This window comes from Neopsephotus bourkii, unplaced genomic scaffold (assembly GCF_033783945.1).
Source record: "Neopsephotus bourkii isolate Nb327-2 ecotype Australia unplaced genomic scaffold, CSIRO-AGI_Nbou_v1 NB_1279, whole genome shotgun sequence".
Taxonomy (NCBI): domain Eukaryota; kingdom Metazoa; phylum Chordata; class Aves; order Psittaciformes; family Psittacidae; genus Neopsephotus; species Neopsephotus bourkii.
Window position 1 is genome coordinate 4795979 of NW_026901764.1, and position 17535 is coordinate 4813513.

At 37.6% G+C, this 17535-nt stretch overlaps 1 protein-coding gene across 2 annotated transcripts in view; it reads left to right on the top strand.

Moving 5' to 3' along the window:
* Window positions 1-10967, top strand: part of ATP1B3 (ATPase Na+/K+ transporting subunit beta 3) — a 29139-nt gene extending 18172 nt beyond the window's left edge. For both annotated transcript variants that reach the window (XM_061365245.1, XM_061365246.1), the window contains 2 exons: window positions 5721-5807; window positions 8675-10967. In XM_061365245.1, coding sequence (XP_061221229.1) covers window positions 5721-5807; window positions 8675-8845 — 258 coding nt within the window. In that variant the 3' untranslated portion in view covers window positions 8846-10967. The remainder of the gene's footprint in view (window positions 1-5720; window positions 5808-8674) is intronic.
* The last annotated feature ends 6568 nt before the right edge of the window (window positions 10968-17535 follow it).

Here is a 17535-nt window from a genome sequence, read left to right on the forward strand (position 1 = left end):
TTAAATTTTGAGATTATTAATCTTAGTAGTTCTTCAGTGACTTCCAGGGAAGTATTTGTCAGTCTCTGCTACTTTCAATGCATCTATTTTATCTTTAATTAGCCAGTTCTTGCCCTCGCTCATCATGATTTAACTGCTTTGGAAAGCTTAAGTCTTGGTTACAGTTCCTCCATCTCTGTAGACCACAAAGCAGCAGCATCAACAACTTTCATTTTCTCCTTTTGTCTGTGATTCATTTTTACACTTCTTTCTGTTATGCCCCTTGCTTATTGAAACTCTTGCTTAAAGGATTACACTGTTGTTTACATCAGCTTGGGAGGCCCCCTTTCCAATTCCATATTTATTTCTTTGACTCCATAGGATATGAGTGCTAAGTAATGGTCTCTTCTTCTTTAGTGGATAAGGTGGATGCTTACCTGGAAATAGTATATTGTGACTCTTCTGGATCTTGTTGATGCCAGGATGTCCACTGTGACTCTCTTAGTGTGTGCACTGGAAAGGTGGAGGATAGCCCACAGGCTTTTGTGCATTTTGCAGACAAATTTATAATTGCATTGCATCTGCCACTGTATTTGAATGTTCCCTACATACTGGCTCATAACAGAAGTTGAAGTTTAGTGGTCATTTGTACTTCTGTATTGACTCTCTTATTCAGGGTGTTTACCATATCTTAAGTAACTGATGTGTTCTGTTGTGGTGTTTTGGCTTTGTGTGGTTTTTTGTGGTTGTATGTTGTTTTGGGTTTTTTTTTTGTCTAGTCGTTTTGGTTTGGGTTTGTTTTTTTTTGTGGGTTTTTTCCTTTTTTCTTCCGTGTTGCTGTCAGCAACTATGGATTGAAAGAATTCAGGATGGACTGCACGGGATGTTTCCGTCATGGAATATATGATCATAATTGTGCAGTTCATAGTACAAATACAACTTACTAGTAATTTTAAATATAATATCAAAAATCTGTAATGTCTGAGTGACAAAGATGGATTTTGTTTAAAAGGTAATTTAATTGAGCAGAGCAAAAATCCTGCTATCAAGTTCGCTTCATCTTAGAGCAGATTTTTTTTTAACCTGCAGATTTGATCTTCAGCAATTTTTCTTCCCCCTTCATTTGTGTTCTTAAATATTTTTTGTTGTTTACAGTTAGCTTGACATATATTGAGAGCAATTTGGAGAAGTGTCTGCCTGGACTTAATGCACTCTGACTGTTAAATGGGAAAAAAAAGAATAGAAATGAAGAGGCCAAGTCTCATACAAAATGAGGCCAAGAGCTTCCATCCACGTATCCTGCCAGTCTTTGCCACCTGAAAGATCATTTTTCACTTGGAAATTCCTGTTCTTCACAGTATCACAGTATCACAGTAGGTTAGAGATTGGAAGGGACCTCAAAAGATCATCTAGTCCAATCCCCCTGCCGGAGCAGGAACACCTAGATAAGGTTACACAGGAACGTGTCCAGGCGGGTCTTGAATGTCTCCAAAGAAGGAGATTCCACAACCTCCCTGGGCAGCCTGTTCCAGTGTTCCGTCACCCTCACTGAGAAGAAGTTTCTTCTCAGGTTTAAGTGGAACCTCTTGTGCTCCAATTTGTACCCATTACCCCTTGTCCTTTCATTGTTTGCCACTGAGAAGAGCCTGGCTCCATCCTCGTGACACTCCCCCTTTATATATTTATATACACTAATAAGGTCACCCCTCAATCTCCTCTTCTCCAAACTATAGAGACCCAGCTCCCTCAGTCTTTCCTCATAAGGGAGATGCTCCACTCCCTTAATCATCTTAGTTGCCCTGCGCTGGACTCTCTCCAGCAGGTCCCTGTCCTTTTTAAACTGAGGGGCCCAGAACTGGACACAATATTCCAGATGAGGTCTCACCAGGGCAGAGTAGAGGGGAAGGAGGACCTCTCTCGACCTACTAACCACCCCCCTTCTAATACAACCCAGGATGCCATTGGCCTTCTTGGCCACAAGGGCACAATGTCGGCTCATGGTCACCCTGTCGTCCACCAGGACCCCCAGGTCCCTCTCCCCTACACTGCTCTCTAACAGGTCGTTCCCCAGCCTATACTGGAACCTGGGGTTGTTCCTGCCCAGATGCAGGACTCTACACTTTCCCTTGTTATATTTCATCAAGTTATTCCCCGCCCAGCTCTCCAGCCTGTCCAGGTCCCTCTGGATGGCAGCACAGCCTTCTGGCGTGTCAGCCACCCCTCCCAGCTTAGTGTCATCAGCAAACTTGCTGATAGTACACTCAATTCCCTCATCTAAATCGTTGATGAATATATTAAATAATACTGGTCCCAGTACCGACCCTTGAGGCACTCCACTAGATACAGGCCTCCAACTAGACTCCGCCCCATAGACTACAACTCTCTGGCTTCTCTCCTTCAGCCAGTTCACAGTCCACCTCACTACCCGATCATCCAGACCACACTTCCTCAATTTAGCCGCAAGGATGCTGTGGGAGACTGTGTCAAACGCTTTGCTGAAGTCGAGGTAGACCACATCCACTGCTCTACCATCATCCATCCACCGCGTTATTTCCTCATAAAAGGCTACAAGATTGGTCAAGCACGACTTCCCCTTGGTGAAGCCATGTTGACTGCCCCTCATAACCCTCTTATCCTTGATATGCCTTAAGATGGCACCAAGGATAAGGTGTTCCATCACTTTCCCAGGAACGGAGGTGAGGCTAACCGGTCTATAGTTACCCGGGTCCTCCTTCTTGCCCTTTTTGAAGACAGGAGTGACATTTGCTTTCCTCCAGTCCTCAGGCACCTCTCCCGTTTCCCAAGACTTGGTAAAGATGATGGAGAGCGGTCTAGCAATGACCTCAGCCAGTTCCCTCAGCACCCGCGGGTGCATCCCATCTGGACCCATGGATTTATGGATATCCAGATTGCTCAACTGATCTTTAACCCATTCCTCATCAACTAAGGCAGACCGCTCCGTTGACCTATCTTCATCCGGGGTCTCAGCGGTACAGGGCTCTTCAGGACTGCCTCCAGCAGAGTAGACAGAGACAAAGAAGTCATTCAGTAACTCTTCATTAATTCTTCTCTGAGGCAATTCTTCTTTCCTCTCTCTGCGCTTTTCCTATGGGATTTTTTTTTAATGTAAAAAATTTAAGTAGATCTAGTATTTCTAACAGGCTCGATACTTAGGGATGCTTCTCTGTCTGCTCCCACACAGTGCTAGTTCTCATCACTGTAATTTCTGTAGATTAGGGAGGTGAATGTTTGCACTGTCAGACACTAATTACAGCCGGTTTTTCCTCCTGCACCCTGGAGGAACTGAGCTGTTGTAGTCTTGAGATCTCCACAAAGAGAGAAACAAGCCAACAGAGGATTGTGTTTCCAAGAAGTTTGAAGATTAGTGGTTTAGGTCTTTAGTTTGGGGCCGAAGTATACAGTTTCATGTGCGCCGGAACAACTTGCAGCAGTATTCTTTCAAGTTAAAATTACCTTTACTGAAAACCAGCAGAGATACATATATTTTTAAATTGTATAGAGATATTAATTAGGACTAATTAATTATGAAAGAAAACATCAAACCCCACAGCAGTTGCATGAATCAGGCAATTGCATGTCCCAGATCCTTTCTGTTATTGCACTGATAGCCTAATGCGTATATATTTATGACTGCATGCATGCCTTGTGTTTAGCTGCTCCAAAAACTCCTATTTATCTTCCTTATGTTATCCTGTATTCCAATTTCAGAAATGTATTTGAAAAATTAGTATTTTCAGCTGCATGAGCTTTAAATAAAATAATAATGGTGAAAAGCAACACATTTCTACTTAGTACTTATATTTGCTAGCTCAAGGTCCAAAATACTTAATAAACAAATACTGAAGAATGGTAGTAATTTAGATTGCAAAGGAACAAGAACATCTTATACAACATACTGTATGTTCTTTTGAGGAGATGAGAAGGTATTCTTGATCTGTGGTTTACTATTTTTTAATCTTTGTGCTCCTTTTTTGCTTAGTTATATTCCTACAGCCATCTTTTAAACTTTGAACTGTTGTCTTTTTAAAATTGTAGTGGGTGTATATTGTAATACAGGAAAAACAATGAAAGTTATTAAAGTACTTTGAATTTGTGTATTGCACTGAACAAGCAGTGTTGTGGGGATACATTTAGCATTCTGGGGGCTGCTCTAGTGGCATTTCCCATTTATTGTGGTTATATGTTTACCTTGTTATACAAAGCAGCCCAGAAAGCCAACCTGAGTTGCATCAAAAAGATTATGGCCAGCAGGTTAAGGGAGGTGACTCTCCACCCTCTATTCTGCCCTTGTGAGACCCCCCACCACCTGGAATACTTTGTTCAGCGCTGAGGCCTCCAACATAAGAGGGATGTGGACCTGCCTGGGCGAGTCCAGAGGAGGGCCACAAAGATGATCAGAGGGCTGGAGCATCTCTCCTATGGAGACAGGCTGAGAGAGTTTGGGTTGTTCAGCCTGGAGAAGAGAAGGCTCCAGGGAGACCTGTATTGTCTTCCAATACAAGTGATTAAAAACGGAAAGCTGGAGAGGGACTTTTTACAAGGGCATGTAGTGACAGGACAAGGGTAATGGTTTTAAACTGAAAGAGAGTAGATTTTATGTTCGATGTTAAGAAATTCTTCATTACAAGAGTGATGGCACTGGAATAGGTTGCCAAGAGAACTTGTGGATGCCCCATCCCTGAAAGTGTTCAGTGCCAGACTGGATGGGGCCTTGAGCAACCTGGTCTAGAGGAAGGTGGTAGGGGGTGGAACTAGATGTCCAGTAGATGTCCACAAGATGACCTTAGGTCCCTTCCAACCCAAACCATTCTATGATTCTGTGATACATGTGGGCACTTCCCAATGGTTTGAACTTGCAGTAATTTGATGTCCTGCCAAGATATACAGTCCTGAGGAATGTTGTGTGTAGGTAGATGTGTCTGTGCATTGCTGTACTGGTAGCCTGTGTCTGGGACAGCTTAATCATATATAGGTATTTTGTGTATCTTATACATTGGGTGTCTCTTTAGTTGGAAATTAGGCACTAACTTTATAGGTAATTTAATCCAAATCTTTTTACAAGATTTTGGATTATAGGTGAGATTCTACCAATAAAGCATTGTGTGTATATTGTTATTCTAAGGTGGTGATGACACATAGAAACTCTAGTAACATCATCATTTTAAACTTGGGTTTCATTTTAGATAGCTTGTATGCCAAGTCTATCTGAACAAATGTTAGGAACAGTACACCATTACAGGGAGGTAATAGGTTTTTGTGAATTATTTTATTTTTCAAATTTCAGAGGCTTAAAAATGTGGCTTTAAACAGAAATTAGTATTTAACTTTAATACAGATGTGCTCTTGCTTCACCAAAATTTACAAGCTGGTTTGTGGATTTTGGGGATTTTAAGTTATGTATGGGGTTTTTTTGGTTGCTATTAAATTATCCATTGCAATGAATATCCTCTTCCTTCCCTTTTCTTTGACTCATAAGGGAAACATGAAGGCAAGCTGTCTTGACTTGATTACTAAACACTACTGTTAATAATCCAGACGTGTGCAGCATGTAACTATTTGCCAAAAATAGATCTATTTTGGAAGTTATTCTAAGAGTTTGTAGCTCAGCTGCCTGTCTTTAGGAATCTTATGTTTTATCAGTGGGTTATAATTCTAATTTTGTATTAATTTTTATGTAAGCAGCTGTTAACTTTTAATTTTGTTGCTATCTCCAATCACAGGAAGCAGGCATGGTTGAGATAAATTATTTTCCTCCTGAAGGCTTGATTGACTTAATGTACTTTCCATACTATGGGAAAAGCTTGCATGTAAGTATGCCTTAATGATGGTCTTTATTTTTAAATGTTTTGTTTCTGTTTACCTTTGCAGTGACTAATATCAGATTGATAATGTGTAATGAAGTACTCATAAGGAATATTACACATACAGAGATGTCACAGATTAGAGGTTTACTTTAGCAGATACAAGCAAATATGCTGGGCATTGTCCTAATGAAGAAGAGGCTATATATATACTAGCAGTATTAAGGTCATCTGTTGCTTTTTGGTCACTGATATCTCTTCTAATCTTTTTGCATGCAGGGAAAGGCAGGAAAAGTAAACTGGTTCTTCAGATTACAATACAGTTTGTAATGGTTATAATTCTTGGCATTATGTATAGCATATTAAGTTTGTAAATCATTATGTTGTTGATTATATTTCTTTGTGGCTCTATGGTTGTTTTTTCTATTTGCTGTTCTATGCAGAAGCACTTCAAGGTAGCAGATAATAATAATAATTTTTTAGTATTTTTTTTTATCTTTGTTTTTCTTTGTTTGCCCCATCTACCCTTATTGTATTCTGAGATAAATTTTGTTTATCTAATTGAATAACAATTTTAGATTGCCTCTTACTGACCAAATTATTTAGTCTAATAAACATCTTCACTATTCAATGTTGAAGATAAAAGTACTTTTTAAGCATAAGTCTATTAGATCTGTAGTATACCACAGTGGCTGGTTGTAATTTCCCCAAAATAATTTTTGCACTAAATTATTCCTTTGTCAGTTATTTTTCCAGGGTATCCTATACTTACTTGCAGCAGTTTACATAACTGTTTTTTTATATCCTCACATGGCTTTTACTAATGAGGAAGGAGTTCATTTTTCTTCAACATTTGCTTTCACGTTATTTACGGTAGTTCTATGTTTTCCATTTTCTTGCCAGACTTTGAATTGGTAAACCATTTTCTTAGACATGCAAAATAAGAAAAGACTCTCAACTTGTGCTTCCAATAGGCAGTCAGTGCATACTTGGAATGAAAGAATAGGGAGAGAGAGAACTGCTTCCCTAAGAAATGCAAAACACAGCATCAGTAGACCTTGAGATGTCAGATGCTAGTTTGTACCAAAGACGGGATGAAGAACTTTCCTGACAAAACTCCTGTCTTGCTGCTATGCTGATGGAAGAGGACAGATTAAGAGAGTTATGAGGTCAGGCAAAACTCAGTGCTGTCCTTTGCATGATATAGGGATTAAGAAAAAACTTGACTTTTTTTTTAATTTTTTTTTTTTTTTAGTTCTTGGTTCAGCGTCCTTTGAAGTTCACTTTGTCATGTAGACCAGAGGCTGTGGTTTGAGCCATTCTTGCTTATGTAGGGCTCAATTTTCATAACATTAGTGTATTGTAAAAGAAGAGGCAGTAAGAAGAGTTGTGAGAGGTTGAGATATTTAACGTGGTCTCAAGAGACTGGATTGATTTCTTGGCTGTAGAACAGAATTTTTATATTAGTGTGGAATTGTTGAATTACTTTATTCTGTAAAGGAGTTAAGAGGTTTCAACTGATCCTGCTGTTCCTGTGCTAAGGTAGGAGCCATAAAAGTACTAATAGCTACAGTTTCATGGTCCAGAAAATGCTTATTTGCCTTGTGCTGCCTCAGCAGAAGGAGCCTAACTCCCTGACCTTGGGGAATGTTACCTCTTTTTGATCATCTGTTGTGCTCAATGAAGATGTAGATTCACCCAAATTGTATATTGAGTAAAAGTCCATTCTGGTATCATCTGTCTTCAAAACATCACAGAAATGTCTGTACCTCTTTGAAAAATCTTGGTGATGAGAAGACTCCTCTGAGGAAATGAGGGAACTGTATTTCTGGTTTTTAGAAAACTTAAGTACAATGTGGTATCACCCTTACAACCAGAGAATTATGAGGATGCCTTGCTTAGCTGCCTTTCACCTCCCAGTTTGATGTATATAGGAGCACAAGAAAATTTGTGATTCAGTAAAATCACCATCCAAGGAAAGCAGTTACTTCAGTCTACCTCCTGCTACTCCTTAACATGGAAGATTTTAGCACATCAACTTCTGTGCCATTCCTTGTAAATGAGACTTTGAGTACTCTGTAGTGCTTTCTCTGGTGTTAAAGTAGGGATGATAGACTCCTTAATACGGCAAGAGAATTTAAGTTGTCCTAATTGAATTGGACTTGAGAAATAATATTGGGTTGAGCAAAAATGAAATTCTGCATTCATTCTTAAATTTGAATTTTCATTAGAAGGAATGGAGTCAAGAATTGTAATTGTTCCACTAAATATGACTGAATATAAGATAATGTCAGAATGTTCACAGAAAAATTTCTGTGTAAAGCTATTAAATAAATAATGCATTTTAGAAGAGATTGTTGCTGAAAAAAATAAATGGGTTAGGGTGGAGAGGAAGCTGGTTTACTAGTATTTGTTGAATCATGGTTTTAGCATGTCAAAAACCACTGACAACTGTTCAGGAAAAGTTATGTTCTATAGCAGATTAAAAAAAAACCAACACAAAACCCAACCCCAAAAGATGAGACAATGGAATGGATAAGGAAGGAAGACTGTCATTTCAGAGGCTGTTTCAAGTAGAGGTTTCTAGAAAAAAGTGGACTTAATATAATAGAAAGGGGTAAAATCATATGCCTCTTGAAGATACTGTCTGTGACTTAAATTATGTGGAATGTATTAATTAAGAAATAGTGTAATAACGTATACCTGATTGTTGAAGTAGGAGAATAAAGATGTCTTAGATAAGTCAGACTGGGCTTTGAAAAGCTGGGTTCTTAATTAGCTTTTATTTTAACTGTTCTGATGGATTAAATATTAATTTAAATGCTAACTTACTGTGGTATCTCAAATATTTTCCCCATCTTTCTGTTTACTAGGCTCACTATTTACAGCCTCTAGTGGCTGTTCAACTAGCAATTAACTCCAACAGTACCAAAGAAGAAATAGCAATTGAGTGTAAGATCCTGGGCTCACCTAATTTAAAAAATGAAGATGACCGTGACAAGTTTCTGGGACGAATTGCCTTCAAAGTTCAGATGACTGAATAGCTGGAGTAAAAAATTCCCACAAAGTAAACATTGTGTTGTCTGTTTTGTATCATCTGGACATGCCATTTTAGGATATGAGACCACCTTGGAGAATGTTAAGGTGGTTTATGGCATTCAGGGTAGCATTATAATATGCTTCCAAATTGTATGTTTAAAATCCTTCAAAATAAATGCCTATCCTGCTTCTGCCTGCCCCCTTGGAACAGTGTACAGACTATAGTTATGTCATAGGGACCTGTAAATAGCTGTTTTCAGACACATAATAATGGTGACCTTTGTCCTGTTCTAAAATGTGGTTTTATCCCTGGAGTGTCTCAAGCTTAATGTGCTGTGCTATGTAAATATTGTATTGATTTAACATTGGTTTAACTGTCGTATCTCAATGCTGACACAGTTATAGGGATAAATAATGGTACCTGATTGACATAGTGATTTTTTTGTAAGAGTAAACACCTCCAGCATAAATTGTATGGAAGTGGGTGGGTGGGTGGCTGTGTGGAGATGCCTTAAATTGTAGACTGGGTGGCATGAGAGAATTGAAATCGATTTTATGAATTGGTATGGATTTCCGAAAGTAAGTGCTAAACTAGTACTTTCTTGTGCTTGTCACTGTGCAAGTATTGTGTACATGTAATACTTGGTATAGAGTTTGGTATTCTAGCTGAGGATTTGAGTCTTCGTGTTGTTAATTGCTTGCAATATGTGGAGCACAAATAAAATCTATACAATATTTTAAAACTTTTTAGTTCAGAAATATCAATAGAGAACAACGTAAATTGTTTAGGGTCCTGGTAACAGTTGTACAATAGAGCTGCTTGAAAGAAACAGCGTCACTGTTGTGAAAATAGGCTTTCGTTTTCCAATTAAAAAATTTCCTGAAGAATCTCTGTTTAAAAAAAGAAAAAAAAAGGAAAAGAAAAAAATTGTCTTGATTAAACATTCCTGTTTAATTTATATACTCTGTTTTGTTGCATCATTTTAACATGCTTCACATCTTCATCTGCTCTTTCATCTTGGATTTTCTGTGTATTTCCTCATCATCCATTTAGAAAATTGGTGTCATCAGCTGCTTGATAGAAGTACCCTGTATTAACTTGGAGTAGTTACTTGCAGTTTAACTTAAAATAGAGTTGCTAAAATTACTACAAACTGGTTTATTTGTGACTGCTCCTCACATTAAACCAAGTTGACCCGTTATATTGGGTTATAACTAATGCAGTTGTGCTGATATGGGATTTATGTTGCTCTTCCCCAAGATTTTTGTTTGTTTTGGTCTTGGGTTTTTTTGAGCATGTGGTCCACATTCTAATGTCTTCTCAATACTGAAGACCATAGCAGATCAGCATTTGTGTAAATACCTGTATGTTCTGCTAGTTAGGCCTAAATTTGTTACTTAACATGTTTTTATGCCTAATTCTTACAGTGGTTTTTAATATTTTATTTAAACAAATTATATGAATGATTACTAAAAGTTAAGATCTAGTCCTAATGTCCTGCTTTGAAAATGTTTGAGGCCAGTCTAAGCCATGTTAGTGCAAAACCTTTTTAGCACCTGGGCAAGGCTTACCCTGGTGCACAGTTGGAAGAAGCTGCTCTTAATGGGACTTGAACAATATCTTGAGCCTCATTAAAAATAGATTTATACTGATCTGATACCATTCTGCATGCTTTTTTGTTGTCTATAAAAGAAAAATTGTTGTTCCTACAATATGCAATGGATACTTTTGTAATAATAGCATGCTTTAATACTGAATAAGAATGTTCTTTCAAAAGATTCCATTACTAATGTTTTAAATTATGCACTTTTAGAGCTGGATACCTGGGTTCTTGAAGATACGACTAATTGCTTCTCTGTATATTAATACTGCCTGAAAGTATTTTAATAGTCTTGAGGGAACTTAAAGTATAGATGTTGCATTTGAAAATGACCAGCTTGATGTAAAACAGTTTCACATTTGTCACTTAGGAATGATAAGAAGTTCTCGACAAACAGTTTTCAGATGAACTGACTTTTGCAACAGTTTCTCTTTTGACTTCTCTATATAGACAAAGCATGAACTGGCAACTCTTCACCAGCACTTTTCAGACAGGTAGAACTCAATAAACTCCTGTTCTCCCTAGATTTTGTAGAAGTGTTTTGTTTTTGCTTTTGTTTTGTTTGTTTTAATTTAATCACATAAGGATTATCAGTTGGGGGGAGGGAGTGAAGACAAAAACCAACTTGTGAAAGGATTCAGCTATTGATGTTAGAACGTAAAATGTATGTAGGTAATAAGTCTAGTGTTAAACTATTAAAATTTAAAGTACTTTCTCGTTTTTACTTCAGTGGTTTAAGAATTTGAGTAAGTAAAAGATCTAGCAGTTATTTATAAATAGGTGTGTTGACTGTTGGGACACGATTAAGTTACTAAGTTTCATGAGAAATTTACAGTAAAGTTTCCTTGGATTCAATTTTAAATTATGATTAAAGTTTTAAATTTACTATCTTGTTACCAGAAACCTGAAATGTTTATTATACTGATATTTATTTGTCTTATTGGGTAACTTTCAGTGCCTTTGAGCCTGTAACAAGTGCCTTTAAACATTATGAAATTGCCAGTTGTTACAGGTGCTGTTTCATAGCACTGTGAAAACCTACTTATGTCCAATTCAGATGAGGTACCTTCTTCTCTTTGCCATGCCCCACTTCCCCTGCCACTGTACACATGAACACATACATGCAGGATTAGAGGGGAGGCTGATGAGAAGATTGAGACAAAATTAGCTGAAGGTTTTATTTACATTGATAATGCAGTAGATGAGATGATTCCTTGAAGACAGATAACATTTAGCACTGACCTGCAATTACTTCCTGCTGGGGATGCTGCTGCTTCTAGGACGCTAGTAATGAAAACAAGGACACCCTTTTGTACTGAAATGTCATCTTTAGTAGTTCCCAGGCATTAGAGAGAAAAGGAAGAAATCCTTCATAGAAGAAAAAGTTGTAGACTAAAGGAGTTGTGAATCAGTATAGAGACAAAAGCAAGAGTCAGGACAGTGTCGGTTCTTGTTTCCGTGCACTCTGCATTTCTCAGTATTAGATTTGGAAAGGAAAAATATATTTCTCTGCACCAAACCCTGCTGACTGATTTCCTACAATGTTTTAAATGCAGTGCTCTAGGGAGCCTGGCACTGAACCTGGATTTTGACTATTTAAGGATTTTTTCTACCTTAGCGTGAGGGTTATTCATTGTAACTTTTGGACAATGTGAGTCAAACAGAGCTTAAAGGTGAACATGAACTTTTGCACAATTAAACAGTCAGAGAGTACGATTTGGTCTGCCAAAATGAGATGGGTCTTCTATGACGGAGAAAAATGTCTTATCTGTGTAATTTAAGGCTTAACTAAATAATACTAGATTTAGACACTAAGAGTATGTTGGCAGCTCTGAGTATGGATTTCCAAACCTCAGAATGCTTTAAATTTCAATCTTAAGTTTATCTTTTTGCAGTTATTCAGAGTTTTGACTTTCCTGGTAATGGAATTTTCATCTTCTTGCTACTTAGGCACTTAGTTAAAACTCATCGGCATTCATGCTAATTCATTTTACTGTCAAATTACTGAAGCCTTTTAATGAATTTATGTTAATATGCTTATAGTCAATATACCTGAAAAGTAGCACTTTTTCTCATGTGGAAGAACTTATTCTATTAATACCAGCTACCATGAAAAATCTTTAATTTTGACATGATTTTTTTTTTTTTTTGCGTTGTATTAATAGAGTTTTCAAGTCATAAATGTGTTCAGAAACAGCTGCTTAGTTTTGCCCTTAGGTCAGATCTGTGCTTGTTGAGAGCAGAAGAAACGTGACCTACAACAGACAGAACGCTGGTCTTCATTTGCTACAAACTGTTGCAAACTTGGATATGGTATGAGGCCATTGTGCTTTCTTACTGTGCTGTACACTGGGAGAATATATTTAGTTCAGTCCACCCTCTACATCAGTACTGAGTTGTTTTTCTGGTTTGTTATTAATTTTTTTTTGTATTAGGTAAGAATAAAGAATACATGTGGGGTTTCCTTCCAGTCTACTGTTAAAGAATATATCCCTTCTGTATCAGAAATTTTACATGTATTAGCTGTGCTGGGTGGATAAATAGTTGAAGTAACTTTAAACCTCAGCTGTTTCAGATCATGAATCTTTGTCCTGATGCTTGCTTGGTTACAGGTGTTGGGCCATACACTAACAATGTGACTTCTCTTTTACCTTAGAAGTTACCTGACTGAATTCAGTGTTGGCTGTAGCCAGGTTCCATCATAGAGACTAGATGTTTCAGTATTGTTCATTGTCCCTCAGTTAAATACAGTACTGCCATTGTCTTGGTAGAATATAAATATATAAAAATATAAATGTAAAATTTTAATACAAAAGATAAGAGTAAGTTCTTCTATAGGACACTTTCTACAGTTTTTCTCCTGTCTAAATGGAAGGAAGGAAAATCAGGGAAAAGCTGAAAATTCAGGTCTTTGCAGTTTGAAGTCTGTTAATTTGGTGACACTGATTGTTAACGTAAAGTCAGTGCAACATGAGAGTTACCAGAAACTTGCATGTCGATGTATAGTTTGGATCAAATAGCTCTAATAATTCATGACTAAAAGTAAGACTTTTTTTGTCTCTTTAAATCTCAGGCAAGCACCTAAAGGAGCCAATAAAGGAAATTTCAGTTATGTTCACTGTCATATACTTAAGTCTTTTTATGAGGTGCAGCTCTCAACAGTGAGTATTGCATGTAGCTGTGAAAGCGCTGCCTTATTTTGATTTTGCAGTAACTGAGGGGAATTGCCAAGTGTGTAGTCTGGATTTGGCAACAATTCCTTAAAAGGTCTGATAGGTATCAATGGATTTGAAACAAAATATGTAATTCCATATTTTATTTTACAAAGTATACTTTTAGGTATGTCTGTCGAGTGTTACAGAGGATTAGAATATTTTGAATTTGCTTTGCAGTTGTATGGAATAAAAATGTGTCCTTCCAGTACCCAGATATGATGTCACTTGGGAGCATACAGTGCTATTTCTATTTTTCTGATACGAGAGCCCCTACAGTGATAATTCCTCCAGGGTTTATTGTCCCTAACAAAGTCTCTCTTAAACTTGCTGTGGTTGCAGATTCTAACTTTAGAAACTGCTGCTTCACTCCTTATTACAAATGGGACAGATGCACTTAATGCTTTAAGCATTTTAACGGCTTTTACTTTCGACCAACTTGTGTGAATATTTTAAGTGTACTTGTAAATAAGAAAAAGCATAATGCATCAGAGCTTGAGTAAGTTTTAGTGGAAGGAATGGATTTTGGTTGACTACTGACTTGTTTTTGCTTCTTTTGCCTTTTAAGTTTAGGTACAGGTTAGCATAGAATTAGCACAGCATCTGTAATTCTGTAAGTTCCTCTATAAATTTGAGTTTAGAAATTGCTTAATTTAAACATGACTTAATAGTACATTACTAGTAGCCCAATTGGTTTAAATGTTAGTTTAAAACAAACTGTCACACACATAAGTTTATATGTCTTCATCTACTCTTAAGCCATGCGTGTGGCAAGCACAGTAGCAGCTCATTTTGTTCTCTTGTTCACTACTAAATCACTCCGCAAACTTCTCAATAATTCATTGAACTATTCACTTAAGACCAGCTATAGCCACAGGTATAATGCTTCCTTGCCCTCAGCTTTTCAAGTTGCTGAAGGCCAGCAGAGCGAGCCTATAAGGAGTTTAGCTGCTGAAGAAGATTAAATGGAATTCTTGATCTGAATCTGGTTGTTGACTTTGTAAGAGAACAAGGGAAAATAAATCCACGTCTGAAAAAGTAAGGATGAATTAAGATAAATTCCTCCAGATGGTAGGGAGTGTCTCAGTTACTTCACTTGATGTTTTATATATGTCTTTTCAGTGGATGGTACCCGGATACACATTGCATGCAAGAGCAAGTGCTATCTCTTGAGGCCTGCTGTACAGCTTGCACTGAAGGAGTTTGTGCTCATGTTGATAAGACTTGCAGGTTCACTGTAGTGCAGTCTCATCTTGAGGGTTACAACCCTTGTGCTATGGAAGAGAAAGGAAATTGCATGGCAGGAGGACGTATGTTTTTAAAGAGGGGAAATGTTCCTATAGATAGTTCCCTCAGTCTAAATTAATAGCTCTCTATGCTTGTGACTGAGGAGACTTTTCCCAAAGGTAACACAACAGCTGTGAAGTAGGATGTAAAATGGACTGTTTGGGAACTTGCTGGGTGTTGGGCACAGGTCAGGGAAGGTTTGTGATGCTTCTGTGAATTGTATAGTAATTTCCTTGTTGGGTATAAGGAAGCTTCTTGAAAGTGTTAACAGATTGTCTGGAAGATCTGAAGTGAATTATATGCAAACCAACAGCATTTTGGATAGGAGAAAAAATATAATTTGTTGGGTTTAGGGATTTTTAGAAATAATATTAGCCCATTTAGTAGCCTTTTCATGTAATATACCACTTAGTTTAGAAATTATATAGAAGAAAAAGAGAATAAATTTAGGAAAACTGGAGAAAACTTATAGAACAAAAGGAATATATTTTCCCAGTGTAAATTCCAGCCAGAACAGATCTAGGTTTCTATCACTGAAACAATTTCCAAATGAAAGATGAGAGTGAAGCTTATAGACATACAAAGGTTTGCACTGAGGTTCAAGGTGATGCATTAACCTACAGGAGAAGTCTGAAATGCCTCTTAATTTATTAATTACCTTAAAGGATACAAAACCAGAACACAGCGAAGAGCAGCGATCATTACCTAAAATCCCCTTAATGTGACAGAGAAGTAGCTGCCCCCAAATTAAATGTAAAAATGCTTTTAGTTTTAAGGGTTTACCTGTTACAGTAATATCCACACTTAAAGCCGAGGCATTTCAGAAACATGGTAAAATCAAGATCATTAGGGGCACAGTAGTAGTAAGGTACAAATTATACCGGAATGACAGGGTAAGAGTGATGACTGTATTAAAGGAACAAGGTAAAATAGCTGCTGGTGAAAAATACCGCATGTTGTTTGGATTTAATTATTTTGTCTGTAGGGGAAAAGTGCTATAGGGTTAAGTTAGTAATCAGTTATAAAGACCATACAGTATCAACTACATGAAATTCTAATGTCAAAATCCTATCAAAGCCTTTATAGATTTTTAAGGTGAGAGAGCATTATTCCATTAAAGCAGCATGTGGAATGACCAAAGAAGATACAAGAAGTAATAAAACCACTACGTCAGAATAGAGAGTTGTTCTGAGCACTGACACAGATTACACATGTACTTGTATACCACAGTGTGTGGTGTTTGCTTCAGTCATGTTTAAAACTTTCCTGATGTCTTAATAACAGAACTAAGAGAAGAAGGAAAAAAAATCAAAAGAACACCCAAACACCTTTCCAGGATTGTTCTGGGGAGGAAAAAAACCCACCAAACCCTGTTCTGTAGATGTTGCACTTCAACATTGTTTGCAATGCCAAGTTTCTGTGGATACAGTCAAACAACTGTGGTCAGACATTTTAATCTGTACACACTGTGGAACATGTAATAACTTTTAAAATCACTATATCCGAGTCCTGTTTCTCATGTGAGAGAAGAAAGATGGAGGGATGGTTGTCCCAATTTTTTCACGCTGATTAATAGTGGGATTAATATTCCCACTATTTTTTTTATTTATTTATTCTCAATATTAATATTCTTATTCAAAGATTAGTGCTGATTAATAGTGGGAATACTTCTATCTTCTTTAGTAGCTGTGTTTAGCTCCCCAGCTATTCATATTTGGTAGTGGAATAAATAATAGAGGAATATCAAATATCCTCTTTGGTAAGAACATTAGTGTTCCTCAGAGACCTTCTGTTCATTGCTAGAGTTCAGGAGGATGTCTAGAAGAGGACAGCTTTCTTCTCCGACATAGCTATCTGGTGGGGCAAAAGGAAAGGTCTACGTATTGCTGACCCCGTAGTGTTTCATCACACACAAGTGCTGATTTAAGGTGTTCTAGAAAGCCTTTCTAGTCGTAGCCTAGAAAGGTTGAGGAGGAGTACACAGGTCAGTGTATGTGTAACAGCTTACTGAATCTGACCATTTGCACTTTCTGAAATGTGTATGTTCTGTAGCTGATAACAGGTACAATGACTGACCTGGATGCTCCTAATGGTGTGACAAATACCTTGAAAATTAAAGTCTGTTTGTCACCTATATTTCAGTGGATCAGTCTATTTGTCTAAAGAAATGCTTCCTGCTGTAGTGTAACAGTCAAGCAGAAAGCTGCTGCAGTGGATCTCGTGTTTCTAAGTGCCCCAGTGTGTTAAAGTAGGTCAGAAATTGCATAAGATGCCATTACTGGGAACTGCTGCAGGCTGACTTGCATATAAAAACTCAGGAACTAGCAAATGCATTTTGACAAACAGAAATGCAGCCATGACTTAAAACATGACAACAGAGCTCTCTGAAATCTCCTGAGGACATGAATGGCTGCTGGAATTGTGAGATGTCTTTGCCCTTTGAGTTCATGTTCCCGCTATCTGCTGAGCCAGAGTCGCCTGCTTGGCTTGTCAGAGGTTTCACATTGTTCTTGTCTGCAGGGAGCTCAGGCACAAGGCTCCTTAACTCGTTCTGGATCGCAAAAGATGTATTCTGTATTTCCTGCGTGCCAAGCT